Source organism: Eschrichtius robustus, chromosome 2 (assembly GCF_028021215.1).
Source record: "Eschrichtius robustus isolate mEscRob2 chromosome 2, mEscRob2.pri, whole genome shotgun sequence".
Lineage (NCBI taxonomy): Eukaryota > Metazoa > Chordata > Mammalia > Artiodactyla > Eschrichtiidae > Eschrichtius > Eschrichtius robustus.
In genome coordinates, this window is record NC_090825.1 from 48,972,315 (window position 1) to 48,995,674 (window position 23,360).

At 35.2% G+C, this 23,360-nt stretch overlaps 1 protein-coding gene and 1 non-coding gene across 6 annotated transcripts in view; both read left to right on the top strand.

The window, feature by feature from the left end:
* The window catches only part of IPO11 (importin 11), a 199,144-nt gene that overhangs the window by 11,445 nt on the left and 164,339 nt on the right, over positions 1-23,360 (top strand). For 4 of the 5 annotated variants that reach the window (XM_068535393.1, XM_068535392.1, XM_068535395.1 and 1 more), the window contains 3 exons: positions 11,151-11,294; positions 14,303-14,403; positions 22,063-22,135. In XM_068535393.1, coding sequence (XP_068391494.1) covers positions 11,157-11,294; positions 14,303-14,403; positions 22,063-22,135 — 312 coding nt within the window. In that variant the 5' untranslated portion in view covers positions 11,151-11,156. The remainder of the gene's footprint in view (positions 1-11,150; positions 11,295-14,302; positions 14,404-22,062; positions 22,136-23,360) is intronic. The other variant, XM_068535396.1, reaches the window with a different exon arrangement.
* LOC137760331 (U6 spliceosomal RNA) lies at positions 14,508-14,611 on the top strand. Its single transcript, XR_011073288.1, has one exon. It is a non-coding gene; the product is annotated as a U6 spliceosomal RNA (small nuclear RNA).

A 23,360-nucleotide genomic window follows, 5' to 3' on the forward strand; every position in this document is an offset into this window, starting at 1 on the left:
TAAAGCTGCTATAAATATGTATGTGCAGGTTTTTGTCTGGACATAAAGTTTTCAGCTCCTTTGAATAAATACCATCGAATGTGATGGCTGGATTTTATAGTAAGAGTGTGTTTAGTTTTGTAAGAAACCACCAAACAGTCTTCCAAAAGTGGCTATACCATTTTGTACTTCCACCAGCAATGTCTGAGAGTTCCTGTTGCTGCACATTCTTGCTAGCATTTGGCCATTCTAAAAGGTGTGTGGGGCTTCCCTGGTGGCACAGTGGTTAAGAATCCACCGCTAATGAAGGGGACACGGGTTCGAGCCCTGATCCAGGAAGATGCCACATGCCGCGGAGCAACTAAGCCCGTGCACCACAGCTACTGAGCCTGCGCTCTAGGGCCTGCGAGCCACAGCTACTGAAGCCCACATGCCTAGAGCCTGTGCTCCGCAACAAGAGAAGCCACCGCAACGAGAAGCCCTAGCACTGCAACAAAGAGTAGCCCCCACTCGCCGTAACTAGAGAAAGCCTGCGCCCAGCAACAAAGACCCAACTCAGCCATAAATAAATAAATAAATAAATTTAAAAAAGTGTGTGGTGGTATCTCATTGTCATTTTAATTTGTATTTCCCTGATGGCATATAATGGGGAGCATCCTCTCATATGCTTATTTTGACATCTGTATATCTTCTTTGGTAAGGTGTCTGTTAAGGTCTCTGACCGATATTTTAATCGGGTTGTTTTCTTGTTGAGTTTTAAGAGTTCTTTTTATATTTTGGATAACAGTTCATTATCAGATGTGTCTTTTGTACATATTTTCTCTCAGTCTGTGGCTTGTCTTCTCATTCTCTTGACATTGTCTTTTGCAGAGCAGAAGTTTTAAATTTTAGTGAAGTCCAGCTTATCAATTATTTCTTTCATGGATTGTGTCTTTGGTGTTGAATCTAAAAAGAAATCACTATACCCAAGGTCATTTAGGTTTTCTCCTATGTTATTTTCTAAGAGTCTTTTAGTTTTATGTTTTAAATTTTGGTTTATGATCCATTTTGAGTTAATTTTTGTGAAGGGTGTAAAGTCTGTGTTTAGATTCATTTTGTTTTGCATGGATGTTCATTTGTTCCTGCACCATTTGTTGAAGAGCCTATCTTTCCTCTATTGTACTGCCTTTGCTCCTTTGTCAAAGATCAGTTGGCTATATTTATGGGCGTCTATTTTTGGGCTTTCAAATCTGTTCCATTGATCTATTTGTCTACCCTTTCACCAGTATCACTCTCCTGATTCATGTAGCTTTATAGTAAGTCTTGAAGTGGGTAGTGTCGGCCCTCCCAGTTTGTTCTTCAATATTGTATTGGCTAATCCATGTCTTTTGTTTCTACATGTAAACATTAGAATCAGATTGTTCATATCTGTAAGATAACTTGTTGGGATTTTGATTGGAATTGCATTGAATCCACAGATCAGGTTGAGAAGAAGTGACATCTTGACAATGTTGAGTCTTTCTATCTATGAGCATGGAATATCTATTCAATATTTATTTAGTTCCTTTATTTTGTTCATTGGTATTTTGTGGTTTTCCTCATATAGATCTTGTACATATTTTGTTAGATTTATACATAAGTATTTCATTTTTAGGGGTGGTAATGTAAATGATACTGTGTTTTTAATTTTCATTTCCACTTGTTCATTGATGGTATATAGGAAAGCATTTGACTTTTGTCTATTAACCTTGTATCCCACAACTTTGCTATAAATCACCTATTAGTTCCAGGAAGTTTTTGGTTGATTCTTTCACATTTCTACATAGATGATCATGTCACTTCTGAACAGAGACAGAGTTATGTCTTCCTTCCTGATATGTATACCGTTTATTTTCTTTTCTTACCTTATTGCATGACCAAGGACTTCTAGTTCCATGTGGAAAAGGAGTGTTGAGAGGGGACATCCTTGCTTTGTACCTGGTCTTAGTGGGAAGGCTTTGAGTTTCTCACCATTAAGTATGGTGTTATGTGTAGGTTTTCTGTAGATTGTCTTTATCAGGTTGAGAAACCTCTCCTCATCTTTTGCCTTTTAATCGATTGTTTATCTTTTTATTGTTGGATTGTAAACATTCTTTGTATATTTTGCTTATAAACCCCTTATCAGGTATATGATTTGCAAATATTTTCTCCTATCCTGTGAATTGTCTTTATTTTCTCGATGGTATTGTTTGGTAAAGTTTTAAATTTTGATGAATTTAACTGATCTTACTTTAGTTGCATGTGCTTTGTTATCATATTTGAGAATGCTTTACCTAGCCCAAGGTCATGAAGGTATACTCCTAGATCTTCTTCTAAGAGTTTTATAGAGTTACCTCTTTATGCTTAGCTTTATGATCCATTTGGAATTAATTTCTGTCTATGGTGTAAGGAAGAGGTCCAGCTGTTCTTTTGCATGTGGATATCCAGTGGTTCCAGCACTATTTGTTGAAAAGACTGTTCTTTCTCCATTGAATTGTCTTGGTACCGTTGTCGAAAATCACTTGACTTTAGATGTAAGGGTCTGTTTCTGGACTTCAAAATCTGTTTTATTGATGTGTATATCTGTCCTTTTGCCAGTACCAACACTGTCTTGATTACTGTAACTTTGTAGTAAGCTTTGAAATCTGGAAGTGTGAGTGAATTTCCCACATTTCTGTTACTGATTGCAATCTGAGGACATATTTGTATGATTTCAACCCTTTTAAATTTGTCAGGACTTGTTTTGTGGCCTAGCATATGGTCTGTCCTGGAGAATGTTTCATGTGCACTTGAGATGAATGGTTGCTTTCATTCTACTGTTGAGTGGAACGTCTGTTAAGTCAAGTTTGTGTATAATGTTGTTCAAGACATATTTCCTTTTTTCTTTTTTTTTGGCCATGCCGTGTGTCTTGTGGGATCTTAGTTCCCTGACCAGGGATTGAACCGGGGCCCTCAGCAGTGAAAGTGTGGAGTCCTAACCACTGGACTGCAAGTGAATTCCCAAGACATATTTCCTCATTGATCTTCTTTCTAGATGTTCTCTGCATTTTTGAAAGTGGAGTATTGAAATCTCCAACTGTTATTGTTCCTGGCTGAGCAAGCTGGGGTGGGCATGATTGAGGTCCACTGTTCTTGGTCTGATATGCCTAGAGCTTCTGCCCCATGACTGGTGCCTGGGTGGAAGAAGAGTACCCCAGACCTTTTGGCTGTGCTTGTCTGGAATAGAGCTTCAGTATGTAGCTGAGTTAGCTGAGAAATGCTAGCTGTCTGCTTTTCTTGGGGAGAAACTGTAGCCCTAGATTAAGAGCCGGAGTGAAAGGGAGCCCCATGTTCTTGGTTCATTCTGCCTGGAGTATAGCTTCTGTCACACTGGGGCAGGAGTAAGCTTGTGGCTCAAATGCCACAGATTGTTGCTATTTTTACCAAGATTTAGTAGTATTTCTTGCATAAATGTTTCTCCATTTGCTGTATGTCCTTAAATATGCTTTCCAGAGACTGTAAATGGTTGCTTTTTATAACTTTTATCAGTTACAGTTGTTTAACTGAGGAGAGGATCTGTGGAGCTCTTCATGCCACCATCCCAGAAGTATTCTCTCTCCTTTCTTTTAAACTCGAAATTGGATCTAGAGTCTTGATTAGATTGTGGCTGATCAGTTTTGGTAGTTCAGAGATGAGGTTGTGTACTTCTTTTTGCATCATCACATCAGGAGGCACTTTAGCTCAAGTTGTGCAGCTGTTGGTGATACTGAAGTTGCTTTCTTGGTTGAGCCAGAGACTGACAGATCCCTTCATTTTAAAGGTTTGTTTATTTCTTCATTGCATTTAGCAAGTAATCTGTGGGGCGATACACTGGGAATATTCTGTTCCCCAACACCTCTTCTTTCACTTAATGGTTTTAACATCCATATTGATCTATGCCTGAATAAATTATTTCACTGAGGGGACTATTTTGATTTTGAAATTCTTTTTTCTTCAATTTTTCTTGTAATCTTACACCTTCTTTTCTTCAGTTTACTTACTGCTTTAACTTTTAAAAGTGGGGTGTGGTTATTGTTTGTGTGGAATGTCCTAAAACTAAGGACAAACACAGATAATGTAGTAGTCTAAAGAAAATTGTCATGACTGAAGTTAAAGTCGATGCAGGCCTGAGAAGTCTGTTTATTGGTGGCAGGCAGGGTTACTGAGTTTTCCCTATTTGTTTCTTTTAATGAAAATTGGTAAGTTTCCAACTACAGGCGCATCCGTATTATCTTTGGACTTTGGATTTTTCCACAGTTGGCAAAGTATCTTATAGAATCAAGCCTAGAAAGTCCAGTTACAAGGTATGAGTATTTTTAGGCTCTTGGTCATATATTCCTAGATTATTTAGACTTTAATAGAATCAAAGACTACAATAAAGTTCAGTAATTAATAAATTGAACTGACTGACTTGTGAAATAGTGAGAAGGGTGAAATGCCTGCCCTTTTAATTTTCACCTTCTTCTTTCGTATTATTGTTCTTAGAGGAAAAAAAGAGTATGCATTTAGATTTTGAATAATGCTCTTCTGTAGTATAGTTGAGAGCTAATAATGCTCACAAGCAGTGTTTCCTTTTGCTTATGATTTTGAAACTATACAAATTAATGAAAATCAAAGCAATCTCAGTGTATACACTATTAATTAGAAGACCTAGGCAAATTTAATCTTGCTGTTTGCTTGGTTGTCTCTTGATAATTTATAGGAGCACAGAAAGGGAAAGGATACATTGTTTTAACATAGGTATGGGATTTCTCTCACTACACATAGACCTCAACAGAGGAGATGTAACAGCACTTCCACTGTGAGAGACTACCTTCCATGGCCTTCAGGCCTACATGGTGATGATCGCCATGAAGATCCTGTCAAGTTCTTTGAGAAATACCTCTGGCCATTCCCACCAGTTAGTCTGTGTCTGTCTCTCCCTCTCCTCCTACCTTCTACCCTGTCCCTTCTTTTCTCATTCCTTACCCCCTTCTCCTTTTCTTCTTCCCTCTCTTTCTCTGTCAGTCTCAGGTCTCTGGCTTTTTTGGAGACTAGTTGTATGTCTGCTTCACTACTATGTGCAAATAACAGTAGCAGCCCTGTTATATTTCTGCATGCTAATTCCAAGAGAAAGATATTGAAGGTTAGTTTCCAGGTGTACTACCCTCCAAACTGACTACTGCTAGTCAGTAATCATCTATCTTTTATCCCAAATGAAGTTTATTTCCACACTGTTACATTTGAATGACTCAGTACATTTCTCCCCCTGTTCTTTGTTGCCATTGTTGTCCTCTCAAGAAAACTCCACAATTGAGTACTGTATGAATATTTAATACATAGAAAATGTAGTCCTTTCAGATTTCTGATGGATTCAGGAATCTTTTTCTCCAGGAACCTATTATGGGAGAGCATGGTGTGTTTCTAAGTATTAGGGAGTAAGGTGGTGTGGTGAGACCATTTCATGTTTTAGTAGGAAGAGCTGGGATTCTAAACACCTTGTTATTAGGGCTCACTCTGCCATGTACTAGTTTTCTACAATGATCCTGGACAATTCTCTTGATAGCTGTTAAGTTCTTCCTCTATAAAACAGTGATATTAGTACACGTGCCAGATTTGCTTTTTATAGGTTTATTATGGGATCTTTAAAAAATTTAATAGGCTTTAGTAATGTGATATGTTTAATAATCCATTATGGGTTTGGATTGTTATTTTTGATGATGCACTTAATCTGCAATTTAGGAACTGATTGCTGCCTGAAGCTTCCCTTCAGGAAGTTGATTAGTACTTGGAAATATTTCCAATATAAGTTATGAATGATGATTTGTTTCTCAGACCAAAAAGCCTTTTTACCCATTAGATAAACCACTCATAATATTGTTTCTGTGGGGGAAATATACTCTGATTCCAACTGATATTCTAGAAACTTATTTTTCATAGTTTTTTTTTTAAAAATACTTAGCAGCATCGGTATTTATTTATTTATTTATTTGGCCATGCCGTGCGGCATGCAGGATCTTAGTTCCCCGACCAGGCATCGAACCTGTGCCCCCTGCATTGGGAGCTCGGAGTCTTAACCACTGGACCGCCAGGGAGGTCCTGTAGTTTGTTTTAATAAGAATAATTCTCTGCCTCCCACCTCATTATTCCCCATATTTTGGGGAGAGAAAATGACCCTTTCTAATTCTTATCTCAACAACTACTGCAGTGCTTGGCATAGAATTGGTTCTCCAAAAATATATAAGCTGAGCTTTCCTTCCCAGACTGGATGAGCTTTTTGGGAGCAAGGATCAAAGCAAGAGGAGGAGAGGACAGGGCATATACTGCTGGGGAAGACCTGGATGGAGCAGGGTGCTGGAGGGAGGTAGGGATGGGGAACTCTAGCATTTCCATTAGAACAGGTGAATGGCGAGAGTAAGTGGGATATAAAGTTAAGAGTACATAGACTTAAAATTTTTAAAAATATTTATTTATTTAGGCTGTGCTGGGTCTTAGTTGTGGCATGCAGGATCTTCCTTGTGGCATGTTTAGTTGCAGCATGTGGGCTTCTTAGTTGCGGCATACATGTGGGATCTAGTTCCCCGACCAGGGATCGAACTTGGGCCCCCTGCATTGGGAGCATGGAGTCTTACCCAGTGGACCACCAGGGAAGTCCCAGAGATAAGAGTACATAGACTTAAGGATTGCTTTGTTGCGAAGGTCCAGAGAAGTGTGAAGGTGTGTGTGTATGTGAGTGCTCTGCACAATCTTTGTTCTAGGTAAAAATTGCTCTGGGGGTTGGCAGTAGTCAGTGATTTTATTTTTCACGTAGTAGCCCAAAACAGAGACATGGCTTTTTTCTTTCTTTTTGCAGGTTGAGTTTGGGATAGGGATGAGTTCTGGTATAGCCTTTCTCTATTATTATATTCGTATGTTCTTCCTATCTTCCAGTGGCTTTTTTTGTGCATGTATCACAGTCCAGACACTTTATTTTCCCCTACAAGGTCGTCCGTCACATGATCTGTTCCTTCCTACATCTCCAACCTCATCTTGTACTACTTTCCCCTTTTCTCATTAAGTGCCAATTATACTGGCTTTCTTAAGTTTGTTTATAATATTAAGGCCTTGTTTTCAGTTGTTTTCCCAATCCAGAACTCTGCTTTCAGATCTTTGCTTGTGGGTCTCTCTTGTCACTCTCATGTCTCTTGTAAATGTCACTAGAGAAACCTCTGAACACCCAATCTGAAGTAACACATTCAGTTAGAGTCAATTTTTAACATTATTTTCTTCATATCACTACCTCTTTTCTTTCTTTTTTTTAAAAACAGATCTGTTTTCTTCCACTAGAATGTAAACGGCATGCAGTCGGACACCATTTTGTTCACTGCTATGTTCTCAGCACCTAGAACAGTGCCTGGTATGCAGCAGGCTTTCAGCAGTTTTATTGAATAAATCAGTTAATTAGCTCCTGTGTGGTTCAGTGTGAAGTCCTTTATTGTTCGAAATTGATCACTTTTGTTAATTCAGCAAATATTTATTAGGCATATGTCATATATCTTGTTGGGCCCTGGGACTACAGAGATGCCTTAAATGTCTGTTCTGTTACTCAAGGAAGGCAGTATTAGATATTGATTAAGAATAGTGGCTTTGGGGATTTCCCTGGTGGTCCAGCAGTTAAGACTGTACGCTCCCAGTGCAGGGGGCCTGGGTTTGATCCCTGGTCAGGGAACTAGATCCCGCATGCCGCAATTAAGAGCCTGCACGCTGCAACTAAAAGATCCCGCGTGCCGCAGTGAAGATCCCACGTGCTGCAACTAAGACCTGGCGCAGCCAAGTAAACAAACAAACAATTGAGTCCCCATCCTGGCCTCTTGTCTAAGGCCAGCATTTAAAAAAAAGAAAAAAAAAAAAAAGAATAGTGGCTTTGGTATTCAAGTCCAGGGACTGCTACTTAGTAGATTGTGATCTTGGCAAGGTAAGGTCTCTGATCCTTTAGTTTTCTACCTAAAAATTCGGGATAAGAGTATCTACCACATAGAATAAATATTAGGAATAAATAAATGAATAAAGCACTTAGTACAATGGTTGGCATGTAATATATGCTCAGATATTGGCTTTTTTTTTTAATTTTTTTTTTTTTTTTCAAAGCTGGTTGCTGTTATATTGCTTGGGAGAGAATCAGTGAATTCCTGCTCTTTATACCTTAGACAGTTCCCTTGTGAGAACTGCAAATCAGTGCTGGGTCAACCTTTTTTTTAAATATATATATATATATACGTTTAAAAAATAAATTTATTTAATTTATTTATTTTTGGCTGCGTTGGTTCTTTGTTGCTGTGCACAGGCTTTCTCTAGTTGCGGTGAGCGGGGGCCACTCTTCGTTGTGGTGCGCGGGCTTATCATTGCAGTGGCTTCTCTTGTTGCGGAGCACAGGCTCTAGGCGTGCGGGCTTCTGTAGTTGTGGCACATGGGCTCAGTAGTTGTGGCTCATGGGCTCTAGAGCGCAGTCTCAGTAGTTGGGGCGCACAGGCTTAGTTGCTCCGCAGCATGTGGGATCTTCCCGGACCAGGGCTTGAACCCAAGTCCCATGCATTGGCAGGCGGATTCTTAACCACTGCGCCACCAGGGAAGCCCTAGCTTTTTCTTTTTTTTAAATTAATTAATTAATTAATATTTAATTTTGGCTGCGTTGGGTCTTTGTTGCTGTGCTCGGGCTTTCTCTAGTTGTGGCGACTGGGGGCTACTCTTCATCGCGGTGCGTGGGCTTCTCATTGCAGTGGCTTCTCTTGTTGCGGAACATGGGCTCTAGGTGTGCAGGCTTCAGTAGGTGTGGCTCGTGGGCTCAGTAGTTGTGGTGCACGGGCTTAGTTGCTCCGAGGCATGTTGGGATCTTCCCGGACCAGGGATCGAACCCATGTCCCCTGCATTGGCAGGTGGATTCTTAACCACTGTGCTACCAGGGAAGTCTTGGGTCTACCTTTTTTAGTAAGAATGTATAATTGAAACTACTGTACATCTTGTCATCCACTGCATTAGCAGTAGAGCTGGACTTTCAGATGTACCTTAGTTTTAGATGTTCTAAAGTTGTGCTTCTCAAACTCTGGCAATTATTAAGGTTTACCTAGAGAACTTATTAAAGCACAGCTTTTTGCCCCACTGCCTCCTGCCTTCAGCCCCTGTTTTCATTTGCTAGGTTTGGAGAGAGGGTTGGGAATTTGCATTTCTGTGAGGTGATGCTGGTGTTGCCAGTCCTTGGGCCACACTTTCAGTGGGGTTGTGCGAATATGGTAGCCACTGGCCACATGTGGCTATTGAGTACTTGAAATGTGGTTAGTTTGAAATAAGATGTGCCTTAAGTATAAAATATACACAGGAGTTTGAAGATTTAGTATAAAAAATGTAAAATATCTCATTGTTAATCAGTATTTTCAAAATATTGATTGCATGTTGAAAGGATAACATTTTGGAAATATTGAGTTAAATATAATATAATAAAGCTAATTTCACATGTTTCTATTTCTTAATGTGGCTACTTGAAAAGGTAAAAATTACATACATGGCTTGCTTTTGCGGCTTGCATTATTATATTTCAACTAGTCAGAAAAACATACTGCCTATCTCTTTAAAGTATCTTCTTAGGGCCTCCATGAAGTGAATCTCTCTTATATAGCCTGTTTTTGAAATCACACATTACCAACAAACCCTCTAAATTGAGTAAAAATCCATTCACTTATTACCAAGTGGTAATGAAACATGGAAACTTACATTGTTCAAGAAACTCCTATAATGGAAAAGAATCTGAAAAAGTATCTATGTATCTATCTATCTAATAACTGAATCACTTTGCTGGGTACTTAAAGCTAACACAACATTGTAAATTAACTATACTTCAATAAAAAAAAATTTACCAAGAAAGTAAACAAAACAAAACACCCCAAAAACTCCTAATTAGTGAGGGAGACAATATATATTTACAAGGTACCACCCTAGTCAGTTCTAAAATACAGACAACAGACTACTAATTTAAAATCTTAGTTCAGCTCCATTGCTAATTGGTAATATTTTGTCTGATTCCAGTTATTATGCCCTAGCGCTGCTTTACTCACATAGACTTCAAAATGATTAATTTCCTTAAAAGTTGTAATATTTGGGTAAAATTTCTTGTTGAATCAACATTTGGAATCTTCCCTTTTCATGAGTCATTGCAATTTAATTACAACTCTTAACAAAGGAGGTAATTTGCTTTGGCTATATTCCTTATGGGTTAATGACTTTTAGACTTTTACTGTCTGGAACATTCTTCAGTTTTAGGTAACTACTGTCATAAAGCTAATTCCCAGTCACCTCTGTACTGGGAACTATTTTTTATCAACTCTTAGTTTTCAGTTTTAATCTTGCATACTTTGTATATGTGTATTGTGAACTATACATACTTTTCTGAGTAAACAATTGTACACAATTTTGGGGATGATTAGAAACAGAATCCTGGAGAATTCAATAAATTGCTTATGTATTTTTAGAATGGCTTCAGATTCTTGGTATAGGATTAGATGATCCAACCCTTAAGATCCTTTCTAACTTAGGGTTTTATTTTGTTTGTTGGTTCAGTTCTTTTTTTCCCTTCCACAATATTTCTTGGGTATGCATTTGTCTTTTATATTAAAAAAAAGAATTTTCAGACACGTTTTATTGGTGGCACCTAAGATGATAATGTGAGGTACTTAGCACTCTGTCAGAGCATTCCTTTTTCAGTTCTCTTCCTCCTGGTCTTGTTAGGAATAAAGTGGTTAATACTTTTATAGCTTTTATAATGCTTATCTTTAAACAAACAAACAAACAAACAAAGAAGGCATTATGATTAGAGTCTTGGGCAGGCAGTGGTATTTAACCAGAATTTAGTAACTTCGGTTTTTGTTTGTCATTTTTTTCCCCCCCATTTACTACCTTCTATATATGGGACAATAAAAGGCAGTTTCCTTTAGAAATAAATTGATTTAAGCAAAGGCGATTTGAATTATGGGAGTTTTAAGTTAGAGTATGGGTGGTACATAAAAGAGATAGAAATCCAGCAGATACATGAAAGAGTAGATATGAAGTACAGGAGTAATTCAGAACATTGAAGCCCCTTTTCTCCCTTTTATTAGTGTTAATTTTTTAAGTATAATGTACATTCAGGTATGTTAACTTATCATTGCCAGGTTTCCATGGATCTCAATAGTGCCAGTACTGTCGTTCTTCAGGTCTTAACACAGGCCACCAGTCAGGATACTGCTGTGTTAAAACCAGCTGAGGAGCAGTTGAAACAGTGGGAGACGCAGCCAGGTTTCTATTCAGTGTTGCTGGTAAGTTGTTCTAAAAGAGTTTACTATAAATTTTAATAAAATGAGACACTATTATTTTTAATTGTTCTAAAAACTTACTTGTATTGGTGGTTTACTTTAGTGAAACTGATCCAAATGTTTGCCTGCCATTGCTCCTGCCACATATTAATTCAGAGCATGGCTCTTTGAGAATGTTTAAAAAATGTTTATTGATGATTGAATAAATAACCCAGCAGGGTACTGGTAGAATCTGCTCAGTAGACAACACTGTGCTGATAATCTATTTTAGTGTGTTAATGCGGACCTGAAGACTTTAGGTAGTACACTTTGGTGTTTTGTCTTCATCCTTATCCGTGCCCCAGTTAATTTACGTTGTCAGAGTTCTTCAGGTCTCCCCACCGCTGTATCCGTCAGGTCTACCTTGCTCAGTGTGTTTCACTTTAAAACGCCATTTTCTTTTCCCCCGTCTAAAAATTTTATTTTCTTAACATATCTGATCTTTTCCTGGGTGTTATGGGAAATAGTATGATAATTAACAATATGTGCTTTAACTAAATCTTTCTGGGAGTTAAAAGCTTTTGGTTAATTAATGAAAATCGTTTTCTCAATGCCAGAATGAAAAGACGTCTTTTTGTATTGAAGGCCTTTCTTATTCTTTTCTTCTTCGGAAAATTTGAGAACTCTGATTAGTGTGTGAGATTTAGTTTCTGGCCATGGCAGGGAGGTTACCAATTGGATCAAAAACCAATTCAGTATGTGTGACTGGGTCAAAAATTCAGAGCAGAACTGTTCACTATATCTTGTAAAATAGAAAATTATGACATTACATACATATTTTGACTTCATGACTAAAAAGTTTTGAGTTGTTACATTTAAGAAGTTACTAGTCATGCCTGGAAGGGAAATTAAATATCTGGAGTCATACTTGATATTCTGAATATATAATATGAAAGTTGGCTCTTTGACACAATAACACAAAGATAAAAAACATTAATTTCTAAAGATACTAAAGAAAGTATCTTATTCTTGTAGATAATCCCAGCATTATGTTTGTAAATTTGGGGCATAGTATAAATCTTTAGAAAATCTCTGAGTATATGCTTATTTAAATCAATGTACTCTGTATTTAGCCTTGTGTTTTTTCAGGCCAAAATATAAAACACTTTTTCTTATTTTGGTTACTGCTTGACCTTGGAAAAACCAATAGGCTTGCTTGATACCTTTTGTGTAATGTATGAATTATTAATATTAAGTGCCTAGACCTTTTTGTTTTTATTTTTACTAGGTATACTTTTCTTCTTAGAGGGATAGTAAAATTTCTTTTAGATAGAATAGATGATAATAGATTTAAAAACTGCTGAGTTTATTTCTTCTTTTTTCCTGTACTCACTGTCTTGCCACATTTGCTCTATTTGAGCCTTAGCCGTCCAGTTTAGTCTGGAGATTCCTACATTTGTATACGTGATCTCAGGCATGTGTTCCAATCCTGTTATTCAGTATGTTTATTCAGTATATAATATATATTTACTTGGATTGACACCTGCAGCTTGACTTTTCTTGGTTCCTAAGTGTAGCTGAGTTCGGCTGAGATCCGCCAACTTCCGCAGTATTCCCACATTACTTTCATTCATTCACTCATTTGCTCAATTGATATTTATGAAGTTTCTGCTTTGCTGGGCTGTGTGCTAGACTCCACTCATAAGACACAACTCAATCTAGTGTGGAAGGTAGGCATGTAAAGTGTTAAAGTCGAATGCAATTAAATTAATTAGTTATGCAATTAATGTGGTGAGAGAATCTATTCTTTCTTTTGCAAAGGAGACCCAAAAGAGGGACTCTGACTCAGTTGTCAGGGGTCTTAAGGAATAAGTGAGCATTACACAACTATGTTTGTAACTTTTTTTTTCGTTGCACATGATTTTTTAAAAATAGGTTTATAGTATACATACCTATTTTTAATACTTAACATCAATTTTTTTTATAGTAATGGACATACTTCCACATCATTGTTTTTGGCTTTGAGGTTTTCCCACACAAGGTTGTGTTTAAGAGGTCAACTCCAGGGATTTGAGTTGTTTTTGGGGTGAGGTGTAGTACAGTTTTAGTTAGTTAACATATTCGTACAATCCTATTTGTCCTATGTACCCGCTATTCTAGAAACATTTTTTAGAAAGCAGTAAAACATTTTAATTCTCACTGTTTGTGATGTTTTAAATTACAGTGTTAGTATTAGGTTTACTATTCTTTTTATTTCATATACATTTATAACTGTCACTTACAAGCTTTTGATAACAATTTTAATAAATTTTAAAATCAATTTTAAAGGTTATAGAACAGTTGTAATTTTGGTTTCAAGGTCATGTTGCATGGTTTAGCTTGCACAGTCATTTTTACACTCTCCCACTGTGGTGCAAGGCAAGGACTGCCTGTATTTGGATTAACACAGTGAATAAATTTTTTGAGTAATGGTTAACTTTGAGTTGAAATTATTCATATCACTTCTGCCTTTATATTACTTGAAATTATTTTGCTATTGAACTTATTCGTAAACATAATTGCTTTGATAAGGAGGATGCTTTGAAATTGTTTATTTCATAGCATGAATTAATAACCCAGGGGCTTTGGCTCTTTGAATCTGTGCTGTGGTGGGTCTGCTTTTTCTTTTTTAATTTAGAAGTGTTTATTTTAGTTTTGTGTGTGTGCGTGTAGATTATGCTGTATAATTAGATTTGTTTCCGAATTTAATTTTTTATTAGGAAAAATTTAAAACCTACCTAAAAGTGGAATAGTATAATGAATCTCCACATACCCATTACTCAGCTTACATAATTAACATGCTCCCGAGCAGATACGCTTTCTTACATGAATTGTAGAGCTATAGATATTTAGAAACTAACAATATGATATGTGTAGTGATAAAATTTAAGTGAAGCATTTAATTAAAAATCTATCCATACTTTATTGTGTTATATTAATTATACTTTTAACTTATTACATGTTCATTCTGATGCTTTGTTTTTTATTTATAGAATATTTTCACAAACCACACTCTGGATATAAATGTAAGGTGGCTTGCTGTGCTGTATTTTAAAAATGGAATTGATCGCTACTGGAGACGTGTAGCACCTCAGTAAGTTCCACCTCTTCCCCCCCTCAGTGTCATCCTTTTCAAATTCAAGGAGGTATAAGACTGTTATCTGTTAATCTTCATTCTTTGTGTAAAAGAATTCATTTGTGCTTACTTCAGCAGCACATATACTATAATTGGAACAGTACAGAGATTAACATGCTCCCTGCTCTAGGATGATATGCAGATTTGTGATGTGTTTGATATTTAAAAGAAAAAAAGGTGTGTTAACTACTGAAGAAGAAAAGTGTTCTACGTAGTTAATTACAAATCAACATCTATATTACTGCCTTTTTCTGTGAGTTTTTTTTTTTCCCCATGGGCATAGGGTATGTGGATTTCTCATTGGCCATCTGTCTTAGAGGATCTCTGATTTTATGGGCACAAAACAAATGCTGAATTAATGAATCATGTTCAGAAATGTCCTTTTTTTTTTAAAGGAAGTACAAGGCTTGAATTCTGGAAAATGTCATTGAGAAGGAACGCCCAGGTCATTTCTGAGCCAACTGATGTTAATTCCCTGGTCTTCTGTGTAATTGCCTCTGTGGTGGAAATTGGGTAGTATATATTTGTAATCTCATCAGATTCAGTTGTAACTTCTCTGTAGGTGGTTAAGTGAACAAATTTTTCTTAATAGTTAATTACATGTTATATAATTGATGGAAAGACAGTGTAGACTGGACCCAGGAATTTGTTGGATGGAAAATAGTGAACTTTGCCAAAGGAGTAACATAGTCTTTATCCTCCAGTAGATGGCACTACAACTCTGTAGTTTTTATATTTATAAGCCCCTTTTTTAAAAAAAATTGAGTACCTCATAGTGCCTGTAAAATATGCTCTTGAATAATATTGGAAGTAACTAGAGTATTTTAAGGCTACACTTAGGATACTATAGTATAAATCAAACCCTTCTCTTCTTATTTTAGAATTAATTCATAATTTTGAGAGAAATGGAGTGTTTAGTGATGAGAAATTATATATTGTTGAGTTGTAGGAAATAACGCAACAAGATATGTTTCTACTGCTATGTCCAGTTAAATTTTATATGTCCCCTAAAATTCATTTTGTTTTACTAGTTATATGAAGAATATGGTTATAAGTGACTGTCTTGGATGAGAGAGTAAATTATGATTAAATATTTCAGATTGTACTTTCATGTAAAGAATTAGAAACTGGAATTTAGTTTAAATTTTAAAAGTTAAGGGCGATATCTTATAATAAGTAGTTAAACCCCAAGCTGTCTCTTTTAGTGATATATTGAGATACAAGCTAGAAAGGAGATGAACGTACTTAGGCAGCAAGGATGCTAAGAATGTAAAGCAGGGAGCAAAGATTCGTTACCGAACTCATATTAAGACATTTTATGAAATTTAAGACACTTAAAAAAAAAAACTGTGTTCCTATCTAAGTTCCATCTTATAGTTTCTGTTCTTACCACTGTTGTCACAGAATGATTAAGCTTATATATCATTACTGTGTAAAATGCAATTTTTACTGGGTCCTAATTAATTAGATACTATCCAATTTCTGCTTGGGATATAGTCTGAATTCATCTAATGATAACAAGTGCATAAAGTTGAAGGTGGAATGCTAACTCTTATTGTAGAATTGCTAAAAACATGAGATTTCTCAGGTTAATGGCTTGCTTTCTTTAATAGTTATATAGTTTAATATAGTTTCATATAATTACATGAAAACTGTTGAACCTGGCTTCTTGGCATAGAAGAAAACTTAAATTTCAAGCTTGAATCAAAACATTGTAGGAGAAAACATTGTTTCAGGGATTTGATTGATAGAAGGAAGCTACTAAAATTGAAAAGTGCAGCATAGTTATAAAAAGATTAGAGAGATCATTTTTATTTTTATTTTATTTTATTTTTTTGTAATACACAGGACTTGTATTACTTGACATTATAAACATATCAGAAATAAACAATAAATCATAACAGTGTAGCACTTTTCAAAAATAAACAGATCAACAAAACTGAAGAAAAGGTCCAGAAGATGCATGTACATGTAAGTATTTTGTGCATAATAAAGAACACGTTTCAAATTAGGATGGAAAGATGCGCTCTTCAATACTGCTATTTAGAGCCTTATCTCTACTTCACAATAGTGAAGTAAAAGTTTAATTGTAAAAAACTCAAAACATAAAGGTATCTAAAGAAAATATAGGTTAATATGTATATAATTTGGTGTCGCAGAAGTTAAGCTTGAAGTCAAAGAAAGAAACCATAAAGGAGACCTATATTCCCATAAATAGAATAAAGGGACAATAGATTAGAAAAAGTAGATAAATCTCAAAGATGGAATTCATTTGGCTAATAAATATATTTTAAAGTGTTTAAATCATTAGTAGTCAAAGTTTTTCCAATTTAGGCAATGAGAAAGAAGATCACACCTATTGAAATGGTATATATTAAAAAGAATGTAGAGACTTCCCTGGTGGCACAGTGGTCAAGAATCCACCTGCCAATGCAGGGGACACAGGTTTGATCCCTGGTCCAGGAAGATCCCACATGTCGCGGAGCAACCAAGCCCGTGCTCCACAGCCACCGAGCCCCCGCGCCTAGAGCCCGTGCTCTGCAACAAGAGAAGCCACTGCAACAAGAGAAGCCCGCGCACCACAACGAAGAGTAGCCCCCGCTCGCCCCAACCAGAGAAAGCCTGCGCGCAGCAACGAAGACCCAACGCAGCCAAAAATAAATAAATAAATAAAATTTTTAAGAAAAGGAATGTAATGTACAGTACTGAAGAGCGCACACTGAACCTTTGCCAGAGGGATTATATATGGCCACCACCGTTAGGGAGAGCACACTGGGAATATACATTAAAAAGACTGGAAATGTACATATTCCTCACCGAAAAAATTCCCCATCAAAAATTTACCCTACGGAAATAATCAAACAACTGTATAATGTGTATGCAATGTTTGTTGTTGATAACAGGAAAAACAAACCACAAATCTAGAAACAATTTAAAAAATCAAGTAACTAAGTGTTAAACTATGTCATTAAAACATGAGCTAATAATTATGTCATCTAAAATTTCACATATAAATATGAGAAATAAATTTATGACAGAGCTTAAGAGGTCATTTTTGTATTAAAAAGTGTGTGTGACATACTTCTCAGAAGGAGAGAATTAAAGAGTAAAAGAAAGGCAGAGAAAGAAATTGAATGGATAAAAGGAATTATCTCAGGATGATAGGATTCTAGGGTTTTTCTTTCTATCTGCACTATTTCTTTTCTAATGATTATAAAGTGAGCATGTGTTTCTTACTTAATAAAAATAATAAAAGCGATAGAAAGTTGTGAGGAAAACAGTCTGAGAATAAGGAGGCAGAAAATATACAAAATTTTTAGTTAAGAAACAAAACATCTAAAGAATGTAGTTAATTTTTCATATTGTACATTCTCTTCATATTTTGTATGACATTATCTGCTATGCAATTTAGAATATCTGCTATTAAGTTACAGAAGAATTTTATAACTGATAGGGATCCAACATCGTATTTATAATACTGCAAGTCATTGTTGCAACAAATGCTATAAATTTGTACGTTTCTGTGTCATGTATGACATGAAACCAAGCAACCCAAAAGATTTAACAGTGGTATTTGAATCATATTTTCTAAGAGAGAATTTAAATCCACATGACGATAAAATATGAATTAATAATTTTATGAAGAGTGATTGTTTCCATGAAATTAGAAATGCGTATATTTGATTCAAATAATTAAGCAAAATATGAAAACATTCTTTTTAAATGTAAATAGATTATTTGAAGAATTGAGTTGAAGCATCATATCAAGAACTATTTTTTTTTAACGTATCAATATTGGTTTATTTTTTTTCTCATAATTTTTTTTTTTTTATTCAAACAGAAAGTCACAAAAATTATAATCATCCTCATCAGTTCACTCAGTCCCATGTAATTAATGTTTTTTTCATCTTGATCTTTTGGTAGCACTTTTATGAATTCATCAGTTTTCTATTAGAGTTCTGAAAATGCTTATTCATTCAGTTCAGCAGTATAGTAAGTTACCAGAAACCTGTGCTTGTCAGAGTCTTTTCCATGAATTCCTTGAAGATGAAACCCTTTTATAGGAACATTTTTGCAAAGCATCAGAGTATACCCAGAACTGTCTGTAAATGAAAGAAGACTTAAAAATGACCACGGTTAAAGATTTGATGAAAGTTCATAATAATGCAATTGACAAGGAAATTTAGTTATTTCTGAGATATACATTTTAAAATAATAACTAGAATTATGACTTATAACATTATACCAGAACATATAAGATTTTTAGGAATTTCATGTAACGTCTGAAACATTTATATTAACATATTTCCATACAAATAACCCAAAGAAAGTTTAGTATTAGTTGTTTTTTTATTTTTTTTTTAATTTCTGAATTTTATTTTATTTATTTTTTTATATAGCAGGTGAGAGATCATTTTTAACGGGAAAGCATAGACTTGTATTGGGCTTTGACTCCTTTTGCCTAAATGTTTATTTTTTAAATTGAAGTTTAATTGACATATAACATTATATGAGTTTCAGATATATAATATAATGATTCAAAATTTGTATGAAACGATCACCACCGTAAGTCTAGTTAACATCTGTCACCATACATAGAGAATTTTTTTTCTTGTGATGAGTTACAAGATTTACTCTTTTAGCAACTTTCAAATACACAGTACAATATTACTAAGTGTAGTTGCCATGCTGTACATTACATTCCCATGACTTCTTTACTTTATAACTGGAAGTCTGTACTTTTATACTCCCTTCACCTGTTCCACATGCTCCCCCGCATGTTTATCTTAATCTTGTCTTCTCATTTGTTTACTAATCTTGAGCAAGTCACTGTTAAGATTAAAAAAAACTTTTATTGAAGTATAATATATAACATACTTAAAAAGTGCACAAATGAAGGGTACAGTTTGAATGTTTGTAATGTGACCACATCCATGTAACTACTACTCAGAACTAATCTAGAACTAGCAACCCAGAAGCTTCCTTTCTGCCGTCTCACAGTCACCTATATGTCCTCCTCAGAGATCTGACATTGCTCACCATAGATTAGTTTTACCTGTTTCTGAACTTCATACAAATGGAAACCTTATAGTATGTTCTCTTTTGTGTCTGACTTTTATTCAGTGTTATATTTGTGCGATTTATCCATGTAGTTGCGTGGGACAGTAGTTTGCTCTTTTATGTTTGAGTATAACATCCCATTTTAGGAACATACCACCATTATCTGTCCATTCTGCTGTTGATGGGTATGAAGGTTGTTTCTAGTTTTTGACTGTTAAAAATAAGGCTTCTTTGAAAAATCTTTTGCATGTCTTGTTGCATATAAGTTTGCATTTTATTGTCATTTATGGTCAGGTGTATGTTCAGCTTTAGTAGATACTGTCAATTAGTTTTCCAAACTATTTGTACCAATTTGCCCTTCCACTAGTAGCATGGGTGTTGGCATTTGCTACGCATTCTCACCATACTTGGTCTGATCTATTTCATTTTAGTCATGCTGGTGTGCTTGGTAATTTTTGCATTTTCCTGATAAACAATGAGTACCTTTTTCGTATACTTACTAGTCATTTGGAGATCCTCTTTTGTGAAGGGCTTGCCATTTGCACATCTAAAAAAATTGGATTATCTTATTGATTTATGGGACTTTATATATATATTTGGATATAAGTTCTTTGTATACATATTCAATATACATATTGAAAATATCTTCTATTTTGTGACTTGCCTTTTCACTTTCTTACTGGTATCTTTTTTAATGAAGTTCAATTTAGCTACCTTTCTTTTTATAATTAATTCTTTTGGGATCTGTTTACAACATTTTTGCTCAACACAAAGCCATGAAAATATTCTTTTTTCTGCTAGAAGCTTGGTTTTTTACTTTTCACATTTTGGTGTATGTCTGGAAGTGATTTCTGTGTAAGTTATAGATGTGAAGTAGGGGCAGCACCATATATTTTTCCCCTATAGCATTTCAGTGGTTCCCTTATTATAAATCAGGCAGTTTATACATATGGATCTGTTTTTGGATTCTCTATTTTGTCCTATTGGCCTATTTTTCTATCTTTGCTTTAGGTATTGTACTTCATAAGGCTTAATGTACTTTTGATTACTGTTTTGAATTTAATTTGCTGTTCTTTTTTTAGTTTTTTGAAATGGAAGCTTAGATAATTGATATTCAGTTTTTCTTTATATGCATTTAAAACATTGAGGCTTTTTTGTAATCATGGCTTTAGTTCAGATTCACAAGCCTTGATATGTAGTATTTTCATTACCATTCATTTAAAAATATTTTAATAATTCCCCTGTGATTTCTTTTTAGACCCATAGGCTAATTAGAAGTATATCACCTTATTTCCAAACATGTGGGACTTTTTGTTGTTGTTGTTACTGACTTCATTCTTTGAAACGTGCTGTCTTGTTTTATGATCCCATCATATGGTGTTTTGGCAAATGTTTTATATGCACTTGAAAGGAACGTATGTTTTACTGTTGTGGATTATAATGTTTTATATATCAGGTCAAATTTGTTAATTATGCTATTGAAGTCTTCCGTGTTGTTACTGATTTTGAGCTACCTTTTCCATCAGTTACTGAGAGAGGTATGTTAATATCCAAATATCACTCCAATCTCTGCCTTCATTGTTACATAGTGTTATTTTCAAGTATCTTCTCTGTGTCTCTGTCCAAATTCTTCTATTCCTATAAATGGCATCAGTCATTGGATTAGGGCCCACCCTAATCCAGTATGACCTCGTTTTAACTTGATTGCATCTGCAAAGCCCTTAATTCCAAATAAGGTCACATTCACAGGTATATTGGGTTAGGACTTGAACATACCTTTTGGAGGGTTTGGGGAGGGGGACACAATTCAACTCAACAGATGCTTTAAAACATTTTTTTTTTAAATTGTATGCAACTTTTATAGCAGGTTTTTTTGGGGATGATTCATCCAGTGCCAGCTACTCTATCATAGCCAGAATGGAAAACCTTAAAATGAGGTCTTTAAAATAAATAAAACCATTCATATAGTTCAAAATTCAAAATGTATACAATCTTATACAGATGGATAGTCTCCGTCTCTTTCCTTTTGCTATCTAGTTTCCTTCCTCATTTGCAGTCAGACTTATTAGTATCGTGTTTATCCTTTTCAGACATGTAAAATGAAAGATTTTAAACTAGTTGATTTCTAATAAGTCTTCCATCCCAAATATTCTCTGATTCGTGATCCCTTTCCACATAGAATTTTGTAAAAGAAGTCAGTGTAAGACTAATATTTACTCATAGATTTTTTTAAAGACCGTCATTAATTTTTTGGTAGGCAACTGTTTTTATGTCAATAGAAGGAAACATCAAAATATCACGTTCTTTACTCTGGATTTGTCTTATTTCCTATTGCTTACTATTTTGTGCTTCCTGTTTATTCAGTTGTGCAGGAATTTTGTGCTTTTGAATTACCTGATGTGTCAATATACAAGTAATGGAAATAATTCTGTTTAATTACCAAAACAATCAAGGACACATTGTTTGAAAGACTTTATTGCTAAAATTCTCAGTCATGCTTACCTGCATTCATTATTAGGCAGCATTCTCTTGCATAACAAATATATCTTTTTACAGTGCTCTCTCAGAGGAGGAGAAATCTACATTGCGTGCAGGGCTAATCACCAACTTCAATGAACCAATAAACCAGGTTAGTGAGAAAATGAGTGCCAACTATTCTTTCTTTTCCCTTAGTTTTTGCTTCTTTTCCAAACTAACTTTGTTTCTTGGCATTAAAAATAAAATCTTATAGTGTTTATTTGTGATGTTTATACACATTTCTCTGATGGTTTTTTAACTTTGAGATCCAAGCCTACCTGTTAAGAATTTTTATTAGATTTGGCTGTTAATGGTTTAAAACTCAGAAGTCATTTGAAGATAGATATACTTGTATATTTTTTAACTTCTTCAGTGTTTGAGCCAATATTGAAAGCACATCTCTATGTATTAATTATAGAAGTTAATTTAGCACTCCCATTCCCCCCCGCCCCCAAACTACAGGATGGCTTCTGGTTTTTGTCTGTTTCCTTCATCACATTTGCAGTTCTCACTACTCTGTGGGAACTGAATTTTTCTTTCCCTTGTAGTGAGATTTTTCTTTTAAGAATAAAATAAGTTTGCTTAGGATACAAAAATTATTTTTCCAAGTTACTACTATTTCTTACATTTGATTCTTTAATTTGAATATTAAAGCACACTGTATTAGGTGGTGTATCCAATGCAGTTTTATCTAAACCTATTTAAATGATCTGAGTTTTTTGCTGTACATTTCTTCAACTGAGGGAGATGAGGGGAGATGGAGAGGAACAGAGTTACTTTCCGTGGGGCAGGAGGTGGTTGGGGGGTCAGGGTCTTGGGTGATTGAGGGGTAAACCATTGCTTAGGTGTTCTGTCAACCAGAATTTGTGAAACTGATCTGAACAAATATTATGTAAATACCTAATACTGATGTTCATTTCTACTCTGAGGTCAGTGGTTCTCAAAGTTTGCATTCTTAGAACTTCCTTATACTGCTAAAATAAAACACGAAATGGTTATATATGTTGATATTTATTGTATTAGAAATTAAAACTGAGAAATCTAAAAAAATATTATTTGTTAACATAAGTAGAATTTAAAAAAGTGAACAATAGCTGTTTTCCCAAACAATAAATATTTAATGAGAAGAGTAACATTGTTCGGCATTTTTGCCTATCTCTTTAGTGTCTGGCTATTTAAAAGAAGACATCTAGATTTTCAAATATATCTGCTATTTCCAATGTTGTGATATTATTTTGGCAGAAGGTATGTAATGAAAATCTAGCTTCACACCGGTACGTTATTGGGAAAGGGAGGACCTCACAGAAAGGATCCTAGGCGCCCTAGGGATCCATAGA